General features: G+C 34.2%; 1 protein-coding gene across 2 annotated transcripts; it reads left to right on the plus strand.

The window, feature by feature from the left end:
- The first annotated feature begins 12,017 nt into the window (after positions 1–12,017).
- Positions 12,018–14,396, plus strand: LOC123898740 (B3 domain-containing transcription factor VRN1-like). Of its 2 annotated transcripts, XM_045949756.1 has the most exons (7): positions 12,018–12,102; positions 12,208–12,586; positions 12,706–12,827; positions 13,069–13,321; positions 13,439–13,519; positions 14,005–14,051; positions 14,141–14,396. In XM_045949756.1, exons 1-7 carry the CDS (start codon positions 12,034–12,036, stop codon positions 14,369–14,371), a joined length of 1,182 nt encoding a protein of 393 aa, XP_045805712.1. In that variant the 5' UTR covers positions 12,018–12,033; the 3' UTR covers positions 14,372–14,396. The 2 variants fall into 2 exon arrangements, with proteins under 2 accessions (XP_045805712.1, XP_045805719.1); XM_045949763.1 differs by lacking the exon at positions 14,005–14,051 and having other exon boundaries at positions 14,141–14,278.

The raw sequence follows: 14,396 nt of genomic DNA on the forward strand, positions 1-14,396 counted from the left end.
TGTTTGAGAGAAAGTTGAGAAGTGAGTTGGTATATATATATAAGAACTTTTTTTGTAAGCCTATTTTGTCACTTTTTAGTTTTTATATATATATATTTAGAAAAAATATTAGTTACCAATAAAGAATTGTTTTGCCTTTTCCAAAAAAACCAGTAAAGGATTGTTTTAAGTGATAATAATCTTATGCAACTTTCTTGGATGCAGTGTTTGCCTTTCCCTAAAGCAGTGATACGTAAGATTAACTCCATATGTCGGACTTTCTTCTGGACGGGTAGTATAGAGAAAAGCCGTAAAGCCTCCGTTGCTTGGAAATCTGTGTGCCAACCTAAGCGTAATGGTGGTCTGAATCTCATTGACCTTGAGGGTTGGAATCATATTTCTTTGCTGAAACTGTTATGGAATCTTTGTGGCAAATCAGATAGCCTTTGGGTAAAATGGATCCATGCATATTATACTAAAAACCAGCAGATCATGGAGGCTTCTATACCAGATAATGCCTCCTGGATAATGAAGGCTGTTATGAAGCAACACGAGTATACCCTTCAAAATTCGGTGTGGACAGAGATGTTGAATGCCCAGAACTTTGTTCTATGGAAACGTGGCCCGTCCTAGAGCTCTTGTCAACCTCTGGATTGCTTGTAATGGGAGGTTGGCAACTCGTGACAGATTACACAAGTTTGGGATTATTGACACAACTTGTTGTTGCTTCTGCAGTGCTGATGAAACTCAGCAGCACCTTATGTTTGATTGTAATGAAACAAGAGATATTTGGAGGAAAGTCCTTGAATGGATTCAGATTGCTCATTATCCACTGGGCTGGTGTCAAGAAGTGGAGTGGATTATGAAGCAGACTAAAGGTAAAGGAGGTCGTGCAAAGATCCTAAAATTGGCCTTCACTGAATGTGTCTATGAGATTTGGAGGTATCGAAATGATATTAGTTTTGGTAATGCTGTACAGAACAATCATACTGATGAGAAAATTATTGATACTATTGTCTATAGGGGCTGGACCAATAGAAAATTAAGGACATGCCTAGCTAAACTCATGATGTAAATAGTCCTTTTCTTTGGTTGTTTTTTTTTTTGTCGTTTTTGATCCTGTGGGCTGGATCCTTGTGATCGCCTTGTACCTTTGGTTTTTGAATTAATCAAAGTTTTCTTTTTGATTCAAAAAAAAAAAATCTTATGCAACTTAAGAAAATGGACTGTGATTCGATTTTCGATTTTTACGGATGAAAAAATTTTGGTTGGAATGAAGGAGAGACCTTACTTTGTATACCTCTCAAAGTTTTTGATGGAAATTAATGACCGGTAAATGGTAGTGGAAATTTCTAGTACCTCTTTATTTTTTTATTTTTTATTTTTTTTCTCTTATACTTTTTTTATTTATAAAGACATGATCAAAATTAATGTTAAAACTGATTCCGAACCAAATTAAACTAATGGTGAAAACCATATAAAACTTGCTTTATAAACATTGTAATATATTTTTGGCAAAATTACACTACAAGTCTTTTATCTTATTTTTTTGTAACACTTTGGTCCTTTATCTTTTTTTTGTAACACTTTGGTCCTTTATCTTTTATTTGTAACACTTTAGTCCTTTATTTTTTTTATTTGTAACACTTTAGTCCCATTTTTTGTAACAGTTTGGTCCTTTATCTTTTTTTATTTGTAACATGTTGGTCCTTTATTTTTTATAAATAAATAAGATAAGGACCAAAGTGTTACAAAAAAAAGAAGATAAAGGACCAAATTGTTACAAAAAAAATATAAAGGACCAAATTGTTACAAAAAATAAGATAAAAGACTTGTAGTGTAATTTTACCTATATTTTTCTTCGACCATTAAATATTTGATAATACGATCTAGCGTTATCAGCTAGAAAAAGGGGCATACAACACCATAAAATATATTTTGTTTCCACACTATGGAAACTTCTTAATATCTAACCAATTTATTTCCCTTGAAAATATATGATTACTTGTGTGAATCTTATTTTTTTATATTGAAATATGAGAAAAGTTGGAGTCACAAATTATGAAATTAACAATTATATATTATACTAATAAATAATAAACAAATGTTGGATCAGCATGCATGCCTTGTAAAGTTCTTCTGATCGATCACACGCGAATTAAGGTTGGTTGGAAAAAGATTGTATGACGAGTAAGTAGAAAAAAGATACATAGCAAAATGGAATCAGTTGGGAAGTGAGAAAAAAGTAACAAAATTTGATTTGCTTTATGATTTCACTGCAAGTGACAGAATTAGATACATAGCACACTTTTACTGCAAGTGAATCAGTTGGATTGAAACTATAGCTACTTGTATTGGGTCTATTGTGCGATGGACATGGTTTCATATTAGTAATTCATTGTGATGTTATTTTTATTTTGTTATTATTCTATGCATACATATTTCCTATGTGACTGAAATGCCAAGACCTCCATAACTCGAAGCTCACAAAAAAAAAAAATATTTATGTAAATTGTTAAATATATTTTTAGTCTTTATAAAATTTTGTATTTTAGATTTAGTCCATATTAAATTTTAATTTTTTTATAATATTGCAGTTTGTAATTTAGAATAACCCATATTTTGTAATTTTTTTACAAAAAATGTTTTTTTTTTGTCCTTTCAATTAGTCCCTATAAAATGTAAATAAAGATTAATAGTGAATAATTTTTTTAGAGAGACTAAACTTAAAAGCTTATGATTGTGTTGTGTGTATCTTTATATGACTCTTTTCAGCCAAGTTCATGATGTTTATTGTTCTTTTCTTCACATGCTTCTTCAGCCTAGCTATTACCCTATTTCTAAATCTTTTCAAATATCATCATACTACTAACTTCAAAAATTGATTCCCATTTCCATATCTGAACTGAAGCCTAAGAAACATGTATGACTGATTAGAGAATAAATAGTGTGGTGGTATCCCAACCATATTCTGATTCTCATAATTTAAACTCTATGGCTAAAAATGGCGTACGTGTTCAATTTATAGGTTCAAATGGGTGCTCAAAAATGAGTTTTAATGCATTCACGTATCTGGGGTATATGCATTCAATTTATAGGTTGTGTTTGCGTTTATGGGTTTGTGGCTTTGCCTTTACCGATCTTTGGTGTTGCGTCACCAATTCTGTGGTGTTGTTTTACCAGAACTGTTGTTGTGTTCGCCGGATCATTCATCGATTTGCGTTCTGTTTTGGTTAGAAATTGCTGAAAATACTTGATATTGTTCGTCAGTTAGTTATTAGTTAATGAATTAATTCATTACGGTGTTGTTGTTTAAACTCATTCGTCTTTCTAAAATTCTAAATTTGATATTCGCCACTTTACACATCCCTTTATTTTTAATTTGGTTTCGCATCCGTACGCGAAGTTTACTGGATTGTGCACGTGATGCATCAGTGTTTGCTCTGAAATTTTGGATTTCCTTTTTTGTTTTAATCTCATTATATTTATGGGATATTTGAAAGGCAAAATCAATTTTACTCAAAAGAAACCAAACATGACATAATCAATTCTACTAATACATGTTTAAAATCAATTCTAATTGTAAAATTGAAACCAAATATACACATAATAGTATTATATTGTTTTATTGCATCTTTGTAAGAGTAACTATACTGAAATCCTTATCAAAATATAAAGGATGCTTTTTTTTTGTTCTAATCTTCTTATACTTTTTTAGCACCCTAGCCAAGTCACATAAATATAGCAAGTTACTCACATGTCACATAACCGAAAACCACCAAAACTGCCTATACTACTGAATTCTAATTTCTAATTTCCTTATGCCCCAAAACTCCATTTCTATCTATAAAAAGAAAGGGAACTTATCTCATTCACATATTTATGCACTAAAAATTTATAACTCTCTTCGTCTTTACGCTTAAAATAGTAATATCTGGTTGACATTATTTTAATACACGTTACACTTTTATTTTTCATTGTTTTAATCAAATAGGTCTCAATAAATTAAGTCATTGTCTTTTTTTTTCTTCTTTTCGATAAGGAATATTTATAAAAGAGCCCAATCTAACATCATAGTTAGAAACTCTACCCGATGAGTGGTTTAGGATCAATTTTGATCCGGAATCACCCTTCTTGATTGTTTTTTATTTACTTTTTCAGGTTTTATTTCGAGTTTTCTCTCTTGTGATTTCTTCATCTTGTGTTGTTTTAATCCCGTCTTAGTGCGTGTTGCAAATTGCCTTGAAAACGTGAAGAAAAACATCTCTAGTCTGCTGTTTTCCGCCCCGGGCGGAAAACCTGTGTTTCGGGCGGAAATTTGAAGCAGAATAAGGGGGGCTCTCTGTTTTGCCGCCCCAGGCGGAAATCTTGGTGTTTCAGGCGGAAATTTCCGCCTCAGGCGGAAAAAGCTGCGCCTCGGGCGGAAATCGCTGCAGAGTATTTAAAGGGTCACGTTTTCTGTTTTTCATAACAAGTTTTTAGGGTTTCTGAGGCCAACATACAAACTAGGGTTAGAAGAGTAACATCTTGGGAACACTCTAGGGTTGGGTAATCATTCTATCACCTTGGGAAACACTTTCATTGAAATCTCTTGGTCACGGGAAGAGATTTGGGAAAAGGGTAGAAATAGGATAACTCTATTTTCTTGTAACTCTTTTGAGAATCTCATTGTAATCAAGGAACAAAGTTTGATAGTGGAACGGAGAGCTGCTCTCTCCCCCAGAGTAGGTCACATTGACTGAACTGGGTAAACAATTTATTGTGTCCTTTTCCCTTTCTCGCCGTTTATCATTATTTGTGATTATTATTGCCGTTCGCTTATTTTGATTGCTTAATCGTATTTGCTCCACACATCAAGATTATTATTGGTGTGATTTTATCGAATTCACAACAATTGGCGCCCACCGTGGGGCAAAGGATCAAACGAATTAAGTATCATGGGTTCTAAGTGGGACATCGAGAAGTTCACCGGGAGTAACGACTTTGGGTTGTGGAAGGTGAAGATGAGGGCAATATTAACTCAACAGAAGTGTGATGAGGCGCTTCTAGGAGAGGCACACATGCCTGCTACTTTGACACCAGCAGAAAAGACCGAGATGAATAATAAAGCACTGAGTGCGATTATTTTGTGCCTTGGGGATAAGGTGTTGAGAGAAGTAGCGAAAGAAAAAACAGCTGTGGCTATGTGGACCAAGCTTGATGCGTTGTATATGACGAAGTCTTTGGCACATAAGCAGTGTTTGAAAGAACGGTTGTTTTTCTTTCGTATGGTGGAGAATAAGTCGGTAATGGAACAACTATCGGAGTTCAATAAAATTATTGACGATTTGGCGAACATTGATGTGAACCTGGAAGATGAGGACAAAGCGTTTCACCTGTTGTGTGCTTTTCCCAAGTCTCTTGACAATCTCAAGGATGCATTGCTATATGGCAAAGAAGGCACTATCACCTTGGATGAAGTCCAATCGGCCTTGAGAACCAAGGAGTTAACTAAACTCAGAGATATGAAAATTGATGATAGTGGAGAAGGCTTGAATATTGCAAGGGGGAGAAGTGAAAACAAAGGGAGAGGAAAAGGGAAGAAACACAGGTCCAAGTCTAGGGCAAAGGGTGATGGTGGTGGCAAGTTCAAATGTTACCATTGACATGAACCAGGTCATTTCAAGAAGGACTGTCCCGAGAGAAGGGGTGGTGGTAGTTCGTCAGTTCAAATTGCCGCTAGTGAGGAGGAAGGTTATGAGAGTGCAGGAGCACTAACAGTTACAAGTTGGGAACCTGAGAAAAGCTGGGTCATGGACTCAGGGTGCTCATATCACATTTGTCCAAGAAAGGAGTACTTTGAAACCTTGGAATTTAAAGAAGGTGGAGTTGTCCGTCTCGGTAACAATAAGGCGTGCAAGGTTCAAGGTATGGGTACTATCCGTCTCAAAATGTTTGATGACCGTGATTTCCTTTTGAAGAATGTGAGGTATATTCCCGAACTTAAGAGAAATTTAATTTCCATAAGCATGTTTGATAGTCTAGGGTTTTGTACTAGAATTGAACGTGGGGTAATGAGAATTTCAAATGGTGCATTAGTAATTGCTAAAGGGTCTAAAATTAATGGTCTTTATATTTTAGAAGGTTCCACTGTTATTTCTAATGCATTAGTAACTAGTGTAGAGGCTGCAGATGTAACCAAACTATGGCATTTGAGGTTAGGGCATGTCAGTGAGAGGGGTTTAGTTGAACTAGCTAAACAAGGTTTGCTAGGACAAGAAAAATTGAACAAACTAGAATTTTGTGATAACTGCACATTAGGCAAACAACACAAGGTGAAGTTTGGGGTGGGAGTGCATAATTCTAGTAGACCATTTGAGTATGTTCACTCGGACCTTTGGGGTCCAGCGTCTGTTTCCACTCATGGGGGAGGTTCATATTTTCTTACTATGATTGATGATTATTCTAGAAGGGTATGGGTTCACATAATAAAGAACAAAAGTGACACCTTTGAAAAATTTAAGGAATGGCATACCTTAATAGAAAATCAAACAGGAACTAAACTGAAAGTGTTGAGAACTGACAATGGCCTGGAGTTTGTTTCAGAGCAATTTAATGAGTTTTGCAGGAAACTAGGTATAAAGAGGCATAGAACCGTTGCATACACACCGCAGCAGAATGGTCTGGCTGAAAGGATGAACAGGACCCTGCTGGAGCGCGTGAGATGTATGTTGTTGGGAGCTGGATTACCCAAAAGTTTCTGGGGAGAGGCAGTTAACACTGCTGCATATTTGATCAACAGATGTCCATCAACAGGAATTGATCTAAAGACACCTATGGAGGTTTGGAGTGGCAAGCCGGCAGACTACTCTAACTTGAAAGTCTTTGGAGCTTTAGCATTTGCACATGTCAGGCAAGATAAGCTTGATGCTAGAGCTGTGAAGTGTGTTTTCATTGGTTATCCCGAGGGTGTGAAAGGTTACAAGCTGTGGAAGATGGAGCCTGGAGGATCAAAGTTTATCATAAGCAGGGATGTCACTTTTGATGAGACCCGGATGGGGATGAAGTGCAAAGACCTGGAGAAAAGACCAGAAACGGGGGTGGAGAAAATTCAGTTTGAGGTGGAGCCTTCCATTGATGAGAGGGAAAAGGAGGATGAGACTCAAGTACCTGATGAGAGTGGAAGTGATGAAACAACTGTTCCTGACTATCAGCTAGCAAGAGATAGGGAGAGGAGAGTTATTCGTCCACCTAATAGACTCGGTTATGCTGACCTTATTTGTTATGCTTTGAATGCAGCTGAAGAAGTGCAAGACTCGGAACCAAAGAACTTCAGGGAAGCATCAGAAAGCATAGATAGTCAAGACTGGCTGAAGGCAATGAATGAGGAAATGCTTTCATTGGAGAAAAACCAGACTTGGAAGCTTGTGCCATTACCTAAAAATAAAAGGGTAGTTGGTAGCAAGTGGGTGTTCAAAAGGAAAGAAGGTATACCAGGGGTCGAAGCACCAAGGTATAAGGCGAGACTTGTAGCAAAGGGTTTTACTCAGGTAGAGGGGATTGATTACAATGAAATCTTCTCACCGGTGGTGAAACATTGTTCTATAAGGGTACTTATGGCTATTGTCAACATGTATGATCTTGAGTTAGAACAGATGGATGTGAAGACTGCATTCTTACATGGAGAGTTAGAAGAAACTATCTACATGCAACAACCTGAAGGTTTTGTGGAAGACAATTCTAAAGTATGTCTATTGAAGAAATCTTTGTATGGGTTGAAGCAGAGTCCGAGGCAGTGGTATCGTCGGTTTGATGATTTCTTATTGAAGACTGGATTTGTGAGAAGCAACTATGACAGTTGTGTGTACATGATGAAGAGGAATGAGAAAGTCATTCTCTACCTCCTTCTTTATGTAGATGATATTCTTATGGCAAGTTCTGACAAGCATGAGATTCAAAAGCTCAAGGAGAAATTAAATGGTGAATTTGAGATGAAGGATCTTGGAAATGCGAAGAGGATACTTGGTATGGATATCTTGAGAGACCGGAGTAAAGGTGAGTTGTTCTTATCTCAGCATGATTATTTGAAGAAAGTGGTGGAGCGGTTTAGAATGACAGATTCTAAGGTAGTGAATACACCACTTGGTCACCATTCAAAGTTGTCGATAAAACAGTGTCCTCAATCCGAGGATGAGAGAAAGGAGATGGAGAGTACTCCCTATGCAAGTGGGGTTGGAAGCATCATGTATGGCATGGTTTGTAGTAGGCCTGATTTATCATATGCAATAAGTGTGGTAAGTCGGTTTATGGCAAATCCGGGCCAAGTTCATTGGCAAGCTTTGAAGTGGGTTCTGAGGTATTTGAATGGTTCTTTGAAGGGTGGTCTGAAGTACACAAGAACTGATCCAGGAAGAGATGCTTTGGAGGGATATGTGGATGCGGACTATGCAGGTAATATTGACACTAGAAAATCCTTATCGGGTTTTGTGTTTACATTGTTCGGTACAGCGGTAACGTGGAAGGCCAATCAACAATCTGTTGTAGCCTTGTCAACAACTCAAGCAGAATACATAGCTCTTGTTGAAGGGGTCAAGGAAGCCATATGGTTGAAGGGTATGATTGGAGAAATGGGGATTAGTCAAGGGTGTGTGAAGATACATTGTGACAGTCAGAGTGCCATTCATTTGGCAAATCACCAGGTGTATCATGAAAGGACAAAGCACATTGACATCCGGTTGCACTTTGTAAGAGACATGATTGAAACAAAAGAGATCATGGTACAGAAAATTGCATCAGAGGAGAATCCAGCTGACATGTTCACCAAATCGTTACCTAGAGCTAAGTTCAAGCATTGCTTGGACTTAATTAACTTCGTTGAAGAGTAGACGGAGGTTGGAGAGAGCAGCACGGTGGTTGATGGGAAGTTGACATCACCATCGTTTTAAAGGCAAGGTGGAGATTTGTTGCAAATTGCCTTGAAAACGTGAAGAAAAACATCTCTAGTCTGCTGTTTTCCGCCCCGGGCGGAAAACCTGTGTTTCGGGCGGAAATTTGAAGCAGAATAAGGGGGGCTCTCTGTTTTGCCGCCCCAGGCGGAAATCTTGGTGTTTCAGGCGGAAATTTCCGCCTCAGGCGGAAAAAGCTGCGCCTCGGGCGGAAATCGCTGCAGAGTATTTAAAGGGTCACGTTTTCTGTTTTTCATAACAAGTTTTTAGGGTTTCTGAGGCCAACATACAAACTAGGGTTAGAAGAGTAACATCTTGGGAACACTCTAGGGTTGGGTAATCATTCTATCACCTTGGGAAACACTTTCATTGAAATCTCTTGGTCACGGGAAGAGATTTGGGAAAAGGGTAGAAATAGGATAACTCTATTTTCTTGTAACTCTTTTGAGAATCTCATTGTAATCAAGGAACAAAGTTTGATAGTGGAACGGAGAGCTGCTCTCTCCCCCAGAGTAGGTCACATTGACTGAACTGGGTAAACAATTTATTGTGTCCTTTTCCCTTTCTCGCCGTTTATCATTATTTGTGATTATTATTGCCGTTCGCTTATTTTGATTGCTTAATCGTATTTGCTCCACACATCAAGATTATTATTGGTGTGATTTTATCGAATTCACAACAGTGCGGAATATTTGTTTTTTATTTCTCATCTTAGTACGGAGTTTGTCCAGGCTTGGTACGGGTTATTTTTTTGTTCAAATTTGCAGGTTTGTTTCTGGACATTTGAAGTTTGTCATATTAATTGTAGGCTTTATCATAGATATTTGACCGTTTTATTATGCTATTAACTCGGATGTTGTAAGCCTGTTTACAGATTCATCCTTATTATTTTTTAGCAAAATTGAATATCTAATGATTTCGATTGATGTATTCATTACGAGTTTGAATAAATGAATGAATATTGTTGTTTTTGAGTAAAAAAAAATTAGAAACTCTACCCACTTTTTATAAAAAGTCGCAGGCTTTATTATTTTAATCATAAAAATTAAAATGGCTATTAACTTATACTTTTGAATAATAATGTGTCGTTAAAGTTTAAATATTTTTTAAACAATATGATCATATTAATATTTACTTACACTCCTTTTCTAAAATAAAATATAAGAAAACAAAACAAAAAATCACTTTAGATTGTAAAACATGAAAATTAACCCCAAAAGGTATAGAAAGCTGCAATAGATAGATATAAACCAAATTTTGGAGGTAGGATGGAGATTAACTCCAGCTATATAAAGTAATCGAAAATTATGATATCATTATCCTATCCAAACATTAAAAAAATTTAAAATTATGTCTCTGGCTTTTATCTTTAAGATGGAATATGATATCATTGGTTTTTGTTTTTTGTGGTGAGGTTAGAGTGATGGAGATCTTTGCCATTTCAGTCATTTGGGAAATTTCAATATAATTATCATTATATCACTCTTTTCAACAACTTCATGATGCTGGTTTATTCTTTTCACATGCTTTATCCGATTAGTGTATTTAAGAATCTTGTCAAATATAATCAGAATAACATGAAATTAAGTCACATTTTTAGCCTAAGAAATATGCATGACTGATCAGAAAAGAGTGTTTGTATGTATATATCCAAGATATTTTGAATCTACGCATCAGAATCACGTTTTTCTAATATTCTTTTATTTTTATTCCATCACACTATTTAGACAGCAGAGATTCTTTACCAATTTTTTTCACAAAGATCTTGGATATATATAGATCATCATGAACATCTTCTGTACGATTCTTGCCTAGATGCATCTACTAATATAATGCAAATTATAATTGAAATATGGTTCACCTATTTAGACAGTAGATTCTTTACCATATTTCTTTCACAAAGATCTTGGATATAGATCATCATGAATATCTTCCGTACTCCCTTTGTCCCAAAATGTATGACATAGTTAGATTATTTCACGCATGTCGATGCATAATTTTGATAATTAATATTTATAATTGTATAATAGTAAAAACTATAAAAATTTGATATTTTATAAATACACACCGGAACGAATCTAACAATATCTTATATGCTAATATTTATTTTTGTTTATTGGTAGAAAAATATAGGCAAAACAATATGTGTGAATAGTACCCAACAGTCAACTGTGTCACTTAATTTGTGATAGAGGGAGTTAACAACACTAGTGGTAAGAGTACTTTTTTTAAATATTTTCTCTAACATTCACTTTCTAATCGAATAAAAATTAATGTAGACTTGTTACTTTCGAAATAGATTACACATAAACTAGTAAGACTCGCATCAATTTTATTCATGCGAGTCTTACTACTTTATTTTTTTCAACCTATTTCTAAAAAATGTAGATGTGTTGCATTTGAAAACGTAAATAATTGATGTGCACATATAAGACCTGTGATTATTCGTCAAAAAAATATAAGACTTATGATGAGAAAGTCTTGTATAGTCACATGACTTAGACTGCTCTGAGTGGTTTTTGGTGGTTTTGGAATCCTTTCTAGTGTTTCTTTTGTAAATTTTTATTTTTGTTTTTGAGTATTTATAGTACTCCTACAATGTGCTCTGACCATTTTAATCATTATATATATATATATTTATCTATTTGCAATTAAAAGAGAAAAAAAAAGGTCACATGACTTAGGCATCACAAGACTTAGACACGCCCAAAAAATAAAAAGAGATAGAAGAAGAAAGAATTAAATATTATATATTTTGTGTACATACTTAAATTATTTTTATTTGGGTTATGACCATCTAAATATTTTTAAAGAACAGCTTAAAAAAACTTAATTAGTAAAATGATCTCTTAAAGATATTTTTGGTTTTACATTGATCCCTTAAAGAAAAAAAATGATCGAATAAGTCCCTTAAAAAAAAAAGTCCGAATAGGTCCCTTAAAGACATCTTCGTTGATCAGTTTGGTCCCTTAAAAATATCTCTGTTAATCAGTTTGGTCCATTGTAATTTTATTCTTAAAAAAAAAATTCTTCAAAATGGAACATTTTTTGCACAAACTTCGACTATAAAAGTTCATGCACTTTACCAATTCATTATCATAATTTCTAATTTCTGTCTGAACTCTGAACCATGTCAAATTATTGCCCTAAAGAGTTCTTCAAGATAGTGCAAAATCATGAACTGCATAACGGAGAGCTTGTAAGCATCTTGTCACCTCTTTCCCTTTGCATTAATTCCTTTCAATTTTTTTTTACATATCACAATCCAACTATTCTTGTTCATTATGATTAATATATGTTGCAGAGGCTTCCCAAGAAATTTGTGAAGAATCATTGGAAAGAAATATCAAATCCAGTAGTCCTTAAACTCCCAAATAATGATCGACATAAAATATCTTGGGTGAAGCGCGACGGTGATATTTGGCTTCAAAAGAATTGGGAAAATATTGCAAAGTTTCTTAAACTAGGCTTTGTTGTAGTTTTTAAATACAAAGGAAGATCATATTTTAAGGTTAAGATATTTGGTCTCAATACATTGGAAATTGATTATTCCAATATAACAAAGTTCATAGATGAAAGTTGTGAAGTTATTGTTGATGATAGTGATGATGATGATAGTGTTGGTCAAATGAATGGTGTTGGTACATCTCAAAGGGGGAAAACTCGCAAGAGAAAAATGAATGGTGACTTCATCTAATTATCTTTTATTTTATTTCATTGTTTTTAATTAACTTAGTAAAAATAGTTTTTTACTCAATTGTTTTTAATCAACTTAGTCAAAATAATTTTATTTCCTTTGTAGGTAGTAAAAGAGGTAGGAAGGCTAAAAAATCTTCAACAAGTGGAGCTGGAGCTGTTAATGTGAATCCAAGTTTTGAAGTGAAATTGTCAAAAACTTATGCCCTGCCCGATGGCTATATGTTGGTTAGTTAAAATACTTAAAAATGTCTACTAATTTTGATTTTAATTATTATCTGTAATTTTTGTCAAAAAAATAAATTAATATCTCTAGTAGTCCTCGGTGTTACAGCCTAGTGGTCGAATTACATGACATTTTATATCGGTGTTTGAGTTCGATCCTAGGTTTTCACCCTTCTCCTTCCGCAGTTGTGGCTGGCTACTATCTATAATCACATACTAATTAATAAATTATTAATTGGATCAGAGGTTACCAAGTGATTTTTCTCAAAAATACTTGAACGGGTATTATGGGAGTGCAAGCATTAGAGTTGGTGAGGACATGGCTATGGAAGTGACGCTGAGGTTTCAAGATATTGATTATAATAGAACATCCTTTATATCCGATGGTTGGAAACCAGTTATTCAAAAATATAACTTGCAAGTTGATGATAGATGTGAATTTAAGATGATACAACAACACCCACCTTCATTCACTCTTACTATTAATGAAGCTGGAGGTTGGTGTTTTTTCGTTTTCTTGCTCTCCAAATTTATTTATTATTTGAAAAATATAATTAGCCACATTTGTTTAACATATATATCAATTGAATTTTTTGTTTCCAATTTGTTTGAAGGAATGATCTCTTCTTGTGATAATAATATTGGGAAGAGAAGAGCCATTGAAGGAACTTCTAGGAGCTACCATGTTCAATCGAGTATGTATTTACTTATTTAAAGTTTTTAGAAATTTTAAATAGGTTTTTTTTATTAATAAATTAATAGACTATCCAAAAATCCCTTGAAGAAAAAAAATTAAATAAGTTTCCTTACATTTCTAAATAATTATTTAGGGCTCAATTTTTTTTGTCCAAATTTTTTTTGACTCGTTTTTGCTTATATTTTGAGACGGATGAAGTAACTTTTATGTTAGTCAATAAGTTTTCACTTACAAAAATTATATCTTTATAAGTTGTTTTCTCATAAACTACATTGAAAAACTTATAATAATACATAAAAATTTATTTAATTGGATAAGCTATTTCGCATAGGCTCAAAATAAGTCAATCCAAACAGACACTTAGTTATTTGAAATTATCTAGTCAAAAGAGAAGAAAAAACAATTTTATTAATCAATATTTAATGTTGACAACACAGCACACTTATAAAGAAAATTATATATTTTTCTTTTGTATTTCAACAGATTTAGAAGGTCATATAATCGAGATTTGTGTGAGCTCTAACTACCCGGTAGGATTAATTATGGTAAATGTAGTTTTATATAGTATATATTGTTAGAACTTCATAAATATAATAAAAAAAATTGTTTATTTTTGCAGTATATTGATAGTGAGGTTTTTGATCGACATAGAGAATGGCATAACAAAGATGTGCAGTTGAAAATGGGACAAAAATCGTGGTTTGTAACAGTGAAATATTATGGGAAAACTTGTAAGTTCTATAAAGGTTGGAGACCATTTAAGAAAGATTGCAATCTGAAGAATGGAGATAGTTGTTTCCTCAAGTTGATTGATGAAGAAAATTTACTGTTTGAAGTTTCATTTGAATGAATGCACCACCACTAGTTGTTTCTTA

This window comes from Trifolium pratense, linkage group LG1 (genome assembly GCF_020283565.1).
Source record: "Trifolium pratense cultivar HEN17-A07 linkage group LG1, ARS_RC_1.1, whole genome shotgun sequence".
NCBI lineage: Eukaryota > Viridiplantae > Streptophyta > Magnoliopsida > Fabales > Fabaceae > Trifolium > Trifolium pratense.

Excerpts from the sequence above, each read along its gene's own strand:
- LOC123898740 (XM_045949756.1), top strand. The coding sequence starts at position 12,034 with ATGTCAAATTATTGCCCTAAAGAGTTCTTCAAGATAGTGCAAAATCAT. Across the intron at positions 13,322-13,438 it reads TACTATTAATGAAGCTGGAG|GAATGATCTCTTCTTGTGAT; the intron begins GTTGGTGTTTTT and ends ATTTGTTTGAAG. Across the intron at positions 14,052-14,140 it reads GTGTGAGCTCTAACTACCCG|TATATTGATAGTGAGGTTTT; the intron begins GTAGGATTAATT and ends TTATTTTTGCAG.